The sequence below is a fragment of the Lycium ferocissimum genome, chromosome 5 (genome assembly GCF_029784015.1).
Source record: "Lycium ferocissimum isolate CSIRO_LF1 chromosome 5, AGI_CSIRO_Lferr_CH_V1, whole genome shotgun sequence".
NCBI classification, from domain to species: domain Eukaryota; kingdom Viridiplantae; phylum Streptophyta; class Magnoliopsida; order Solanales; family Solanaceae; genus Lycium; species Lycium ferocissimum.
Genome location: NC_081346.1, coordinates 16,064,131 through 16,080,511, shown reverse-complemented (window position 1 = coordinate 16,080,511; position 16,381 = coordinate 16,064,131). Strand labels below are relative to the sequence as shown.

At 43.2% G+C, this 16,381-nt stretch overlaps 1 protein-coding gene and 1 pseudogene across 1 annotated transcript; one reads left to right on the top strand and one right to left on the bottom strand.

Moving 5' to 3' along the window:
* Positions 1–3,935: 3,935 nt before the first annotated feature.
* Positions 3,936–6,072, bottom strand: LOC132057604 (bidirectional sugar transporter SWEET14-like; annotated as a pseudogene).
* Positions 6,073–7,795: 1,723 nt separating this feature from the next.
* On the top strand, positions 7,796–9,232 carry LOC132057603 (uncharacterized). Its single transcript, XM_059450228.1, has one exon. It carries the CDS (start codon positions 7,796–7,798, stop codon positions 9,230–9,232), a length of 1,437 nt encoding a protein of 478 aa, XP_059306211.1.
* Positions 9,233–16,381: the final 7,149 nt, after the last annotated feature.

Below are 16,381 nucleotides of genomic sequence, written 5' to 3'. Positions count from 1 at the left end.
GAACAAAAATAATTACTTAAACTCAAATAATAAAAATATAGTAATTGATTTCAGAATTTAAATATTACAATTTTTATTTGAAGTTTGAAGTAAAATCTTAATAGATTTTAGATCCTAAATATTAGGATTTCACTTAGCATAAAATAAGAAAATATTTGATATACAAATCTTAGTTGATCTAAAAATCCTTAAATAAAACAATAATTAAATAACATTTCCGCCCAATGTAGATACTATTCTTGAAGGTCAAAAAAGGCGAACAATATTTTGCTAAGGTGTTTCGTGCCTCAGACAAATATTGTTGATATCTTGTGTTCTTTGTGAAAATTTTCATATCAATAAATTTCTTACACTAAATGACAAGCTTTATTGTATATTCAACTTATAATAATTAGGGGACATGCCAAATTATATATTGCTATAGGTACTTTTTTAAAGCACTTACTTTCTGGCAATGCATTATATATAAGGTAAAGTATTAATAAGGTAAAATTCTCATTGCAATTTCAGTAAGGATACTTGTAACGAAGAAATTCTTCCCTTGTTTCATTGATCCTGAATATTCCTTCTTCTTTTTTTCTTTTTCATTTTCTCTTCCTTGTAATTTGTTTCAAATTATATGATAACAATTTCAAAAGCCAGTTTCAAATTTCAATAGTAGACCAATAAAAGGACTCCTACATCTGAAAGAAATTGGAAGTGGGACTAATTTTTTTTTTTTTTATTTTATTTTTTTTATGTAGCGGGAGGAAAAAGGACTCTTAATCCTAAAAGATACAGAAGGAAGTACTAAATTTTAGGGATATAATTAAATGTCTATATCTAAATATTAGATTAATAATATAACTATTTTATAGTGTGAAATATATTTTTAAAGGGTAAAGAAAGACATTTCGCTGTGTGCTTTTAACATAACACGAAATGGTCGTACTTATTGAAAAATAGAATGATTTGGCTAACCAAATTGAAAGAGAAGAATGAATTAGTCCAAAAAATAAATCTAAATTTAAGTTACATAGGAACTTCTGTTACTACAAAATTCCAAATATATCTATTATCATATAACTTCAAATATTCCTGAATGGTAGAAAATGTTCATAGACAAAAAAAGAAAATTGGGAAATTAATCGGACTTTTCTAAACTCTTTAATAGGTATATTAAATAATAACAATAATATTTAATAGGTATATTAAACAATAACAATCCCCCGATTCATACCTGGCCTCCACTCTATTTTTATCAAGACCCAAAACAAAAAGCAATAACAATACCACTCGCCCATGCATGCAATTGTAACTTATAAGGATGAAGTTGTCATCAAATCCTCTATTTTATGTTTTTGGACCTGAAAGCCTTCTGAATCTTTTAACTCATGCAATCCATGTGTTCCAATAGCAGTAACTCAGTCATGCCACATCCTGAAAAATTTGATGGATATTTGTGACAATTGAAAGGAAAAGGTACCACGGATTAACTAATATGTTTTCTACTACAGTTGAAAAAGAAAGAGCAAAAGAAATACATCCAAAGGCACAAGAATAACACTTTATCGATGTGAATGATATATATAGTAATCTTATCTACTTCTAGAAAGAAAATTCCTTGTCATAAATAGTTTAAATGCATGACATGTACCTGACAAAATTAGCAGTGAAGAGATGCGAAAAATGTTAGAATTCATAAAGGTATAAAGTATTCCAACATATGGACCAAAGATCACTAAATTAATTATGTGTTTCAAATATTTAAAAGATATAAGCAATACTCAATTTCGGAAAAGGGCAAAAAACCAAAAGAACTGATACTACGTGTCGAAAACTTTGCCGTGTTTTATTACCGCAATTCATGTCCGATTACCCCTAAACAATTTATGGTGAATAACGTGGAACAATGATTTCATACAAATTGGAAAAGAATTAGTACAACAGTATGAATTAGGAGAAAGAGTTATACCCATAATCAACTTTGTGGAACTTATCGGCCGGCGTATGCACGTATATTGTCAACTGTAAAAGAAAAATCATACCTAATGCTTTTATAGATGCCTTTGCTAACCCTAAAGTCCTAAATATTAAGAGTTTTAGTCAAACAAGGAAATAATTAATAAATAAATTTTAACTTATTTTAAAGTTCTAATTATTGTTAAATGACTATTTTGTCTATTAAAGTTTTTAATGCGACAAAAAGTTCAATCAACATTTCTACGCCCTTCGCACTTTTAATATAATATACCACTAATGCCCGCCATTTTAAAATCCCCGTCCGTCAATCGACCACAGAGGCCAACCCTAGTTTGGGTGTTCAAACTTTACTCGTGGTGTTATAATATTCTACATGTTTGAACCAAAAAAAAATATTATTCTATAGTACACGTACCTATCGCTTGCATGATTTTTATTCTGTGTAGAAAAGGTTACATTAATTATCATTTCATGTACTTTTGTGGTAGGACGAGAAAGAAGTATCAATCTCAAAATAATTTGTCCCTATTCAAAATCTAAATAGTCATTACACCACCAAGCATTGTGGTGGGATCAGGGATGTATAGAATCTTTACATCTTTAATTAGAGATTTCGCATTCTAATTTTGGGAATGAAAAAAAAAATCTTGATAGAGAGCACTTTCTCATTAAATAAATCTTACGCAACGCAAATTTGAATTTTTCAAAAGCTCAAAGTGGGCATCAAACATGAATGGAAAACCAACAAAAAAAAAAGGTAAAATGTTTATTATACGAGGAAATTGTTTACATGTGGAATTTGGATAACTAAACAGGAAGTCTTTTCGGTTTTTTCTTCGAGTACACTTAGATGTCCATAAGGGCGAAAAGAAATAAAACTAAAGAAAAACTAGGGTAAATTTCACAGTTGCTCACGTAACCATCACTTTTTTTCAAAAGTCAGTTAACTATCTTTTCTAACACAAAAATCATTTTGTCCAGTATACTAAAAAATTTAAAGTTAGATAATATTGTCATTTAATTATTTTCCTAGTACTTTTTCTGTTACTTTTACTTGTCCAGTATATTAAAATTAAATTTTGACTATTAAGTAATTCATAATTTCAAATTGGATAAAATTATAGTAATATTTAGACTTTGTCTAAAAGCATACTATGAATTTAACTAAAGAAGTTTCCTAGTTTGAATTTTGGTAAGTCCGCGATCGAACAAAATTCTTTCCTATTCAAATTGAGTATCCTTTAAAAATAGATTTTATATTGAACAAAATTATAGTTTAATTATCTTTTCTAATATTTAGGGTTTGAATTTAACTGAAATTTGGCTATTAAATAACCATAGTGGATTAAACTGTAACATTTAGGCTTTGTCTAAGTCTAACATTAGACTTTGCATTCTACACCAAAAAAATTCCCACTTTGGATTTTGGTAAGTCTACGATGGACTACTGAAATTCATTCATATCTAAACTGGATGACTCGTTTTAATTAAATTTTTATTTATTAGATTAAAAAAAGTTAAAAACGGGTTATCCACCGAAAAGTTAAGAGTAGTATTTTCCGGTTTAGTGACCTTTGTGTTAGTATACTCAAAATTTAGTGACTTTTGTGTTAGAAAAGACAGTTAAGTGATTTTTGTGGGAAAGAAAATGTACTAGTTATCTGATTTACCGAGAAAAACTGGATCTAGCCCAAGAATGTCAAAATTCAATTGTTGAAATGAAGAAATAAAGATAATTATTAACTTAAATTTCCTAAACATGAATTTGACGGCACGGTTATAAATATTTCATCCATCTATAAAGCCAGAAAATCATAACGTCGTCTTCTTTTTTGCTTCAGGTATAGTTATATATGTAAGTTACTTCTAGATTCAATAAATTAAAATGGTCGTTTCTTGAGTCATACACAAGTTGGTGGAAATTCTCTGGTTTGTCGAGAGAGAAGTGATATAGAAGAAAATATCTTGTGAAATTGTAATGAAGTGCTCATCTTATTTCTGAAACCAAAGAACTGAAGAAGTATTTATAGTTACATACAAATGGCTACTATCTAAATTACAACAACGGTTAAACAATTGAAATAGACTCTAATGCTAAATCTGTGAAGGAGCCTCCAGTTTGTATCATGAACATTGGGCCTTGTCTATCTTGTCTGAGACTAGCCCAATCTGGTTAACACCCCTCACAACAGACTTAATCCCAACAAATTCGATCCTATGATGGACAAACACTAAAGGTGAATCAGAAATTCAGAATTAGCCTTCGTTTTAACTGGATTAATTAAAATAATACACATGGTGCAACTTAAAGGTTCACAAAGTTTTAGGTCTCCGCAGTTTGCAGCTTAGGCAGCTTCTCTTCTTTAATTGCATTTTGATTAAGAGTTGAAGCCATTTGAATTTTGCCCGAACAAACCAATTTACCAAGCTTCACTATGTCTATTATTTGTTCTTCCGTTAGTTCTGTAATCTTCTTGTTATCGTCCAAGATTATGACAGGATTTTGCACCTCAGGAAGGTTCTGCTCCATAACAATAGGCTTCTCTTTTCTGCGGTACATTGCATAGAGCACCATTTGGAGTATACCGAAGATGAATCCCAATATGTTAGGGGCCTATAAACATTAGAAGGAGATTCCGTAAGAACATTGATGAAATGCATGTAAAGAAATTGTATGATGAGAGAACTTACAGCAATGTTAACGTCTTTTGGTAGGAGACCATAGAAGAACCACATGACAGCACTTAATGTGAGGAAAACTGATAGGAGAATTGACATGTACTCCACACTTTTTGTTTTGACAACTTGTCTCTGCATAAAATGATCAAGCAAAATGAGTGCAATCTTCGCGTGTATTCTAACTTTTGTATACTGATATTGTGAAAAGAAATTTACGCTCTCACGTCGCCTTAAAAACAATTACATACAATCGTCCATAACAAGTGAAATGCGCAATTTGAAACATAAGGCAAGTAATATGGTAGAACCGGTTAAATAAATTGAGAACTAATTTTGAAGCTTACCACAATGCATAATGGTGCTACAAACACGCACAAGGAGAACACAAGGCAAACCCATCCAACCACTAGGCCACGAGCCGTTCCTTTGAATAGAAACTGAGTAACGAGGATATAATTGCACCAAATCCACCTACCACAGTTAAAAGAAGCATTTTCACAGTGTGGACCTGCATTTATAAGAATGTTCCAAATTATACTTTTCTTTCTTTATATTAAAATGGTAATAATGACAGACAGAGAAAAAAATAAGTTCACGAAAAATTTACCCTGGCTTTCTTTGGTGCGTAAAAAAGGTAAAAACCAACATAGATAGTTTCAATGAAGACACCAAAAGAGTTTATAGTGATAAGAAGGGTTGTGTTGGTCTTCAAAAATGCATAGTATATCCAAAGCATGGAACTAAAGAGCGCAATCACGTATGGAATTAATTGATAGCCTTCTGTTGATTTCTTCTTGTAAATTTTATAAAATGTTGGCCTGCAAGAGCATAAGTATGTAACTTGTAATTATTAACTATAGAAAAACACATTGAATAAACTGAGTGAAATGAACAAGGAAAGCAAAAAAAAAAAAAAACTGAATTACACTGGAGAGAGGAAAACAATAAACGAGACAATATTTCCTGCAAGATTGAAAATTCAAGGGGTCAACAAGAAAAACTCCTGGTAATTAAAATAATGAATAATTGAAGAGATAAAATACCCACAAATATCCATTAGCAATGATTAAATTATGCACGTTGATGATTGAGGACACGTTGGTACGATGAAATGATTGATATTCCACTAACTAAAGATTATATGGATTTGTCTATAAGTCAAGTCATAATATAATTTTAATTGGGCCATATTGACCAATATTTATTTCCTGACTGTACTGAATTAGGATGGCTACACATGCAGTAAATGTGTTACTTATTTCGTTAACTAATCATATTGTATAAAGATTTATATATATATATATATATATATATATTAGCGACGCATAAAACTTAAATCCGTATATAATTTGGTCTCTAAAGACCAAGAACAAGAAAAAGTGATTTACCAAGGACGCCAAAAGCAAATGCCCAATGACCAGAAATAGCCATATCTTTTTTTTTTTTTTTTCCAAAAACGGAAATTTCTCTCTTTGTTAATCTCTCACTTACAAAGAATTGCAAGTACTTGATTGACAATGAAATGAAGAGTGCTCAGTTCAGTATATATATATATATATATATATATATATATATATATATATATATATATATATATATAGCAATGAAACAAGTATAAAGTATTAGCGGATATCTTCTCTCTCTATAGTTCTCCAATTTTGTTTTATTGGACACAACGTAAAACCGAAGCAATGAGCACCGAGAGAGAGAAGAGGGGAACGTGCCTGGTGGCATTCGAGGAAAACCGCGGGGGGAGCGCCTGCACCGGAGCTGAGTAGGGTTACCATTTGTTCCGGTGTAGCCGTTGGTCCGCGTCACCGTGGTTCCGATGTAGCTGTTGGCCCACATGGCCGTGATTCCGGTGGAGCCGTTGGTTCGTTTAGCTTGCTCCGGTGTACCATTTGATCCGTATGTCCGTTGTTCCGGAGTACCGTTTGGTCCGGTATGGCCGTTGCACGAGAGCCACGCGTCAGTAGCGTCCAGCCATGGTCAACTACCAACCTTGCGTGTGTCAGACGGGGCCGTCAGTCTAATCTCACCAAATCTGTTCAGAATTGTCCTTGTTGTGATTATTTTATTTATTTTCGCATTGTACAAAGCCCATGGAGGCAACACTATAAATAGAGGACACCCCCCTTCTTTGAAGGGGTTGGCTCCCTTTATCTTCAAAAGAATACCTTTAATAGAAGAAGCTCATATATCATTTTCTCCTCTCATTCCACCCTTCGGCCACGGCTGTTTCCTCTTAATATTGTTGTTAATGATATGATATATTGTTCATGACGTTTATATCTTTAGCTATCTTATTGATGAACCTTCAAACCTCTACTTTCTTTTGTCTTATCAATCTCATGAACTAAGCACATATCCTATACCCGCATATAAATTCAATTGATTATCCGATTTCGGGGTAAACAGTTTGGCGCCCACCGTGGGGCTAGGATAATAGTTCTTAGTCTTGACTCTTATAAAACTCATTTAAACCGTAACCCTTCGTTCGTCTCGTCAAAGGCAAATCTATGGCTGACGTCGGGCAATCCGGTCACGTTAACAACACCGAAATTGTGGCAGAAAATGAGGGCAGCGAACAACGGGGGCTGCCGAATCCTGCCGACCCGAACCCCGTTGACTCGAGGGAGGGGCTCAATCGGCAAAACACCGTGGATCAAGAGAATGCCGCCCTACCGGCCACTGATCCTCTAAGAACTCATAACTCCGTTACATTGTCTCGGACCCAAAGCCGGAAGGAGCCGGAGGCACCGAATGACGGCATTAATTTGCGTCTGATTTTTGAAATGTTGCAGGAACAAAGAGCAGCAATTGCCGAGCAAGGAATGGCGATTGCCCGGTTGCAAAATGGACACGGGGAAGCTGGGCCGGAAAAGGCCAAGGATACAGTGCGGAGCGGAAGGAACGAACAGCGGGTGGTCGAGAGCAATGACTCGGGGCCGGTTCCTCCACCGAGGTCCTGAAGATGCTTGAGACCTTGGTAAAACGGGTGGATTCGACCGAGAAGAAGGTTGAGACGTATAACTCTCGGGTGGACCAGATACCGGGGGCCCCGCCCTTGTTGAAGGGGCCGAATTCGAAAAGGTATATCCAAAGGCCTTTTCCACCGAGTGCGGCACCGAAACTGATCCCAAAAAGGTTCAAAATGCCCGACATCCAGAGATATGACGGCACCACGGACCCACACGAGCACGTGACCTCATATACTTGCGCCATAAAAGGCAATGATATGGAAGAAGACGAAATTGAGTCGGTATTGCTAAAAAAATTTGGGGAAACTCTGTCAAAAGGGGCATTGACATGGTACGACCATCTACCCGAACATTCGATCACTTCATTCGAAATGCTAGCTGACGCCTTCGTAAAGGCGCATGCCGGTGCCATCAAGGTACAGGCCCGTAAGGCCGACATCTTCCGGATTACGCAAAGGGACGATGAGTTGCTGAGGGAGTTCGTCACCCGGTTCCAAAGGGAACGGATGGAATTACCCCCGGTGCCGGAGGAATGGGCAGCACAGGCTTTCACAAAAGGGCTCAATATGCTAAGCTCGGTAGCCTCGGCCAAGTTGAAGGAAAGCTTGCTAGAATACGAGGCCATAACATGGGCCGATGTCCACAATCGGTATGAGTCGAAGATTCGGGTGGAGGATGACCAGCTCGAGCTCTCCCCGGTAAGGTCAAAGATGAGCAGAAGCACCGAGAAATCGAGAAAGGGTTACGAAGCGAAGTTCGAATCGACTAAAGAAAGGTTTCGGCCATACTCGCACCCGGAGCGATCAAATTTCAGGGCAGAAAAACCAAGGCAGGGCCCGAGCCACCTCTCCGGTCGAGATAGCAAAATAGACACGCGCCCCCTAAACAGCCGGGGGCTCTCGTTCAGAAGCGATACCGGGAGTTCGGCCGGCAACAAAGGTCCTCCGAGGATATCGGAGTACAACTTCAACGTTAGTACCTCGGATCTTGTCTCGGCCATCGGTCGAGTTTCGGATGTGCGGTGGCCGAAGCCGCTGAGGACAGATCCCGGGCAGCGGGATCCGAGCACGGTTTGCGAATACCACGGAACCCACGGTCACAGAACTGAGGATTGCCGCCAGTTGAGGGAAGAGGTAGCCCGGTTGTTAAAAAATGGTCACCTCCGAGATCTATTGAGCGAACGAGCCAGAAGCCATTATAAGGAAAGAGAAGTTCATCAAAGGAACGAACCAGTCGAACACCAGCATGTGATCAACATGATAGTTGGGGGGATTGACGTCCCTAGATGTCCGGTAATGAAACGGACTAAGATTTCCATCGTTCGGGAAAAACGTACCCGGGATCATTTATCCGGAGCTTCCATCTCCTTCGACGACGCGGACGAAGAAGGCGTCATTCAACCACACAATGACGCATTGGTAATTTCTGTACTTATCTTTAAAACTATGGTTAAACGTATCTTAATTGATCCAGGTAGCTCAGCCAACATAATTCGATGGAGAGTGGTCGAACAGTTAGGACTGCTCGATCGAATCGTACCGGCGACCGGGTACTCAGCGGGTTCAACATGGCGAGCGAAACCACAAAAGGAGAGATCTCATTACCCGTGAGCGTCGAGGCCACCATTCAACAAACCCTGTTCTACGTGATTGAAGGGGACATGAAGTACAATGCATTATTGGGCAGACCTTGGATACATAGCATGAGGGCGGTGCCTTCAACGTTGCATCAAATGCTGAAATTCCCCACCTTAGAGGGAGTGAAAACCGTCCGCGGTGAGCAACCCGCAGCAAAGGAGATGTTCGCTGTAGAAGAATCAGCACCCCGGCCCGAGGAACCAGCCCGGGGAAAGGATGGTGCAACCGGACGCCCCCAATAGCAATCAAAGAATATCGGGGAGGATCCGGAGTACGGAGAGGATGACTTCGGGATTCCCCGATCTTTTATCACGCCAGATGACTCGGACGCGACCAAATCGACCGTAGAAGAACTGGAGCAGATCATTCTGTTCGAGTTCCTACCAAACAGAAAGGTATACCTGGGCACGGGGCTTACCCCGGAGCTCAGGCACAAATTAATTGAATTTCTTCGAGCTAACGCCGATTGCTTTGCATGGTCGCATGTAGATATGACAGGTATATCACCAGAAGTAGCTTCACACAAGCTCACTTGACGGTAAGTTCTCCCCGGTGAAGCGAGAAAAGGAGGCCCATGTCGGAGTCAAAGCACGCCTTCATCAAAGACGAGGTAACAAAGCTTTTAAATATTGGTTCCATCGGGAGGTGAAATACCCGGATTGGCTGGCTAATGTGGTGGTGGTGCCCAAAAAAGGTAATAAATTTCGGATGTGTGTCGATTATAAAGATTTAAACAAGGCGTGCCCGAAAGATTCATTCCCGTTACCGCACATCGATAGAATGATCGATGCTACGGCCGGACATGAAATGTTAAGTTTTCTCGACGCTTACTCCGGGTATAACCAAATCCGATGCACCGGAGGACCAAGAGAAAACGTCCTTCATAACCCGATACGGACTTACCGTTATAACGTCATGCCTTTCGGGTTAAAAAATGCCGGTGCAACTTACCAACGCCTAGTTAACGAAATGTTCGAACAACATATAGGGAAAACTATGGAAGTTTATATTGACGACATGGTTGTTAAGTCCCTGGAAACAGAGGACCATTTAAAGCATTTGCAGGAAACCTTCGATGTGCTCCGCAGATACAACATGAAGCTTAACCCGGAGAAATGCGCCTTCGGAGTGAGGTCTGGCAGGTTTTTGGGCTTCATGGTATCAAACCGGGGAATTGAAATCAACCCGGACAAAATCAAAGCCATCGAGGACATCGAGGTCGTAAACAACATAAAAGGGGTACAAAGGCTTACCGGGAGAATAGCGGCACTGAGTCGCTTCATATCAAGGTCCTCCGACAAGTGCCACCGTTTCTTCTCTTTGCTCAGAAAGAAGAACGACTTCGTGTGGACACCGGAGTGTCATGAGGCTCTACGAGAGCTGAAAAGGTATTTGACCAGCCCCCCGTTGCTGCATACACCAAGGGCCGACGAGCCGCTTTTCCTCTACCTAGCTGTCTCCGGAGTAGCGGTAAGTGGCGTTTTGGTCCGAGAGGAATCAGGTACGCAGTTCCCTGTCTATTATGTGAGTAGAACTTTGGCGGATGCAGAAACCCGATATCCTCACTTAGAAAAACTGGCGTTAGCATTGGTAAGCGCCTCCAGAAAACTCAAACCTTATTTTCAATGCCACCCTATACGTGTTGTGACCACTTACCCTTTGAAAAATATCATGCATAAACCGGAGCTATCCGTAGGCTAACAAAATGGGCTGTAGAAATTAGCGGCTACGACATCGAGTATAAGCCCCGAACGGCCATCAAATCCCAAGTCTTGGCCGACTTCGTAGCCGACTTTGCCCGGCCATGGTCCCCGAGGTCGAGAAAGAACTCCTGCTGGCCTCGGGAAAAACCACGGGCATCTGGACTTTGCATACGGACGGGGCCTCGAACCTTAAAGGTTCCGGGCTGGGGATCGTCCTCAAAAGTCCAGCCGGGGATATCATTCGACAGTCGATTAGAACTGGTAAATTAACTAACAATGAAGCCGAGTATGAGGCTATGATTGCAGGTTTGGAACTGGCTCGAGGCATGGGGGCCGAACTCATCGAGGCTCGATGCGACTCGCTCTTGGTCGCGAACTGTGTGAATGGTGTTTTCGAGGTTAAGGACGAACGGATGCAAAGGTACCTCGAGAAAGCCCATGTGGTACTTCACCAATTTAGAGAATGGACCGTACAAAGACATACCGAGGGAACAGAACAGCGAGGCCGACGCCTTGGCAAATCTAGGATCATCGGTCAATGAGGAAGAAATCAACCTCGGTTCGACAGTGCACTTGACAAACACGGCCATAGAGACCGGGCGAGCGGAAATATGCACGATGAACTTGACCTGGGACTGGCGTAACAAGTACGTCGACTACTTGCGTGATGGCAAGCTCCCGAGTGATCCAAAAGAATCACGATCATTACGGACCAAGGCCGCACGCTTTTGCTTAGTGGATGACCAGTTGTATCGACGCTCCTTCCTCGGGCCCCTGGCCAAATGTCTGGGACCGGGTGAAACGGAGTACGTGATAAGAGAGATACACGAAGGAACCTGTGGCAACCACTCCGGGGCCGAAGCGCTGGTCCGTAAAATCATCAGGGCCGGTTATTATTGGAATAGGATGGACGAAGACTCTAAGAATTTCGTCCGAAAGTGCGATGGGTGCCAGAAACACGCCCCGATGATTCACCAGCCCGGGGAGTTACTGCACTCGGTGGTCTCACCCTGGCCTTTCATGAAGTGGGGAATGGACATCGTGGGCCCGCTACCCCAAGCGCCAGGTAAGGCCCGTTTCATTCTGTTTATGACCGACTATTTTTCTAAATGGGTTGAAGCACGGGCCTTCGAAAAGATAAGAGAGAAGGAAGTGATCGACTTCATATGGGATCACATCATCTGCCGTTTCGGCATCCCCGCCGAGATAACTTGTGATAACGGCCCTCAGTTCGTGGGCAGCAAGGTCAACAGTTTCCTCGAAGGATTGAAAATCAAGAAAATTGTATCAACCCCGTATCACCCATGCGCGAACGGACAGGCGGAATCCACGAATAAAACAATAATCCAAAGTCTAAGGAAGAGGCTTGAAGCGTCGAAGCACCGTTGGAAAGACGTATTACTGGAGGTGCTGTGGGCTTACAGGACCACGTCCAAATCGAGCACCGGAGAAACTCCGTTCTCGTTGGTATACGGGGCCGAAGCTCTTATCCCCGTAGAAGTCGGTGAACCGACTCTCCGTTTCATTTACTCCACCGGGGAGTCAAACGATGAAGCCATGGCCGTGAAACTCGACCTCGCGGATGAACTACGCGATATGCGCGTCTATTCGCATAGCGGCCCAAAAACAAAGAATGGAAAGATACTACAACCGGAGATCCAGCTTCCGGCATTTCCGAGTGGGGGACTTAGTGCTTCGAAAGGTCACTTTGCACACCAAAAACCCCAACGAGGGAAAGCTGGGTCCGAATTGGGAAGGCCCATACAAGGTGTCCGGTATAGCGGGCAAAGGATCGTACCAGTTAGAATCAATGGACGGGCAACGGCTACGCAACAACTGGAACGTGGCTCATCTAAAGAAATACTACTGCTAAGGTATGGACCGTATTCTCTCATTAACCTTTCTCATTTTTGCAGGAAGTCGAGAACGGATGGAAAATAGAATCTAGGCCTGAAAACACGTGTTGCACTCTTTTCCTTAGTACGGTTTTGTCCCAAAGAGGGTTTTCCGACAAGGTTTTTAACGAGGCAACAAATACAACGTGTTACTGAACAAGTATGAAGGGCAAAACGAGCAATCACCCGGAGGAAAATAACAGCACTCACCCGGCCTCAAGGCTCGGATCAGTGCTGGGGGAGTACCGTGCCCGCACCGACGACGACACCAATTAAAGCGGACAGGAAGATCCAAAATTTGCTACGGCAAAACAAGGCCCGGCCACCGGCCATAGCCTCCAATGTAAGGACCAAACGATCATAACGAATCGTGTCCCATTCAAATTTGCTACGGCAAAACAAGGCCCGCCACCGGCCATAGCCTCCAATCGTGTAAGGACCAAACGATCATAACGAATCGTGTCCCATTCAAAATTTGCTACGGCAAAACAAGGCCCGGCCATAGCCTCCAATGTAAGGACCAAACGATCATAATGAATCGTGTCCCATTTTTACTTGCTACGACAAAAGAAGGAGGAGTCAAAACTCTCGTATGTACGAACGATTTACAAAAATAAAGTTGTCAAAAGCTGTCAAAGTTAGCAACTTCCTGCTAAATTGTACTCTACAAAATAGCAAAGGCTACCGGCCAAATGCCCGATAAGACCCCCAAACGGGGGCTGACACTTTATTAGCCAAGGCTAAAAAGACACCGGCCCTAAAACAGAGCCGAAGTAAAATGTCGACTCTAGTAAAACGGCCCTCGGAATTCGGAGACGACCGAACTCTCGAATAGTCGGGTAAAAAACCGAACAAGCATGATGAATCGGTGACCACGAGTCACCTTACCGTGAAAACGGACCAACAATCGCAGTAAAGATAATGACAAACATTCAAACGAAGAAGCTGGAAAGATACACTTTTCATTTATATACAACTGATGTTCTTTACATTGAGAAAAAGAAGAATGAAAGTTCTACGAAAATGAAAAATAAAAAGATAGATGCCAAAATAATGGCTCTACACTATCCGGCATGGCTAGAGGAGGATGAATGTTCGGACTCAGTCCGCTCGGAGTCATCTGACTCGGACCCGAGAGCGCGGTCGGCCTTCTCCTCCATTCCTTTGGCTTCTAGTATCAGGGCCGGAAGGTTCTCGAGGCCGTGCTCAACTTGCTCGAGGGTGAGGCGCCGAGATTTCCACTTCTCATACTCGGCGACAATAGCGGTATGAGCCTCGGCCGCCTCCACACTTCTCCACGCTTCCTCCAAATCGGCTTCGGCCTTGGCTAGTTTGGCTTCTAAGTGAGCCCGGTTTCTTTCGAGGTCATCTTTCGCACGGTTGACCGCATCCAAATTGGCCTTAAGATCGTCACCGGCTCTATTCGCCCCCTCGAGTTCGGCTCTAATACCCTCACATATCCGGCCCGCCGCTCCGGCTCTTTCCTCCAAAATTCTCGCTCGCGCTCGTTGAACAAGGCGCCTCGGACTCGAGCTGCCGGTTCCTCTCGGACAAGCTCGTAGCATCGGCCTTCACCGAGTCCAGCCTCTCCCCGAAGGCGGGAAACCGTGGCCTCGAGTTCGTCCAACCGCGTAGAGAATTGGGTTTTATCCCGGCTAAGGGCGATCTTGTCGGCCTCGAGACTCCGGTTATAATCGGTCATGGCGGCCAGGTCGCTTGCCAAACGTCGGTTCTCCTCCTTAACCGCATCAAGCTCGGGGCGAAGATTGGCTAGAACGGCCACCCGGCTCAACTCTTCTTCCTTCTCGCCGGGAGAAGGTGTTGATATTTCTCCGTCTCCCGGCCCTGGGCATCGAGTTGGCCCCAGAGGTCATCTATCTCGTGTTGGGCACGGATGAAGGCCTCGTTGACCAGCACCACACTCTGCAGATAAGACAAACCAAAGGACTTAGGCAAAGAAGGGATGGCATTCTGAGAATAGAATGTACAAGGATGGTTAGGAATCTTACCCGGTTGCCCGCGTGCATACCCTCGTTCATAAGGCACTGCCAAGTGACCCCGGTCATCTTGCGTTTGTCCGAATCCGAGACAAGGGGACGCAAATAGCTCGCAACGCCCACGGGGCGTGATAAGAAGCTAAAGTCTTCGGGGACAGTGACCACCGCTGATCGGGTCCTCCGAGGTTCCACGCTCGGGCAGGGAAAACGTTCACCAAACTGTCCCTGGCACCGGATTCCGATGCTCGGTTGGCCGGCCTAGTGACCCGGGGAATAGGAAGGTGACCGAAGCCCGCTGCTTCACAAGAAGCCGGAGGAGTCCCCAAGAACATCTCCTCGAAATCGTCAACACGTTGAGCTGGGGTGGACGAACTTGGAGCGGCCTCGATGTTTTCGGCGAAGGCCAGGGGCTCCGTAGTCGCGGCAGGTCGAAGATGGACGAGCACCTACGGGGGCCTCGGTATCCGGTTCTCCAGCTACGCTTTCACTGGCCTCGACGGTAACCGCTTCTCCGGATCTTTTCCTTTGCAGAGGAGTATCCTCAGAAGAAGTTTCACCTGAAATGTCGACAAAGTCAATCGACCGAAGAGGGACCGGTGAAAGTATTTCTTCCGCACCTGATTGGGGAGCAGGGACCAACGGTCTTCGCCGATAGAAGGAAGGGCCGGACAGAGACCGTCTCCTCCGAGACGGGGCCACAGAGGGATCGAACCGACCCTCCGAATGACGATATCGGCTCGCTTTCCTCCCTCGAAGACCGGGCAACGCTGCGTGCTTTCTTCCTTTTCGGAGTCGTCACCTTATCGGAGGACCTCTTTCTTTTTGCAGCATCGTCGAGGATGCGGGAAGAACCCGCCGTGTCAAACCCGGATGACGACGTAGGGTAGGCGGTTCCCGCTCCGCCTCGAGGCCACCGAGCCCTCGGGGCAAACCTGAAAGGCGAAAACAATGGCAGAGATGGTGAATTCGAAGAGACCACGGGTAGTAAAGAATGCGATAAAACACTAAACAAGGATAAACGTGTTACCGTGGTTCTGCGCTACCCACCGACCACGAGACAGGTGGGCCCATGTCCGATTCTCGTAGGGGTACTGGCGGAGGAGAGCAGTAACCCATTCGCTCAAGTCACGGATGACGGGAGGGACGTATCCGTTGGCTGTGTGAGAGCAAGGAGAAGGCAATGAGTCAACAAGATCAAAAAATGGATAAAAAATGACTAAGTGCATAAGGACGACTGCCCAAGGATCGAGCTTACGCTTATTGTTCCATTTCTCTGGGAAGGGCAGATAACCGGCAGGGATGATGTCCTCGGTTTTCACTCGGACATACCTCTCTAGCCAGCCCCTATCCCGGTCCTCGTCCATCTTCGAGAAGAACGGGTTCCGGCTGCGCTTGACAAGTTTTATTACGCCGCCCCGGAAGACCCTCGGGGAGTATAAGCGTATCAAATGGCCCAACAGTAAATCCCTTCTCGCCGTTGTTGGCTAAAAACCGGAGACACGCAACGACCCTCCAAACGATCGGACC

What these genes read in the sequence shown, in the direction of transcription:
- LOC132057603 (XM_059450228.1), top strand. Translation starts at nt 7,796, where the DNA reads ATGCCCGACATCCAGAGATATGACGGCACCACGGACCCACACGAGCAC.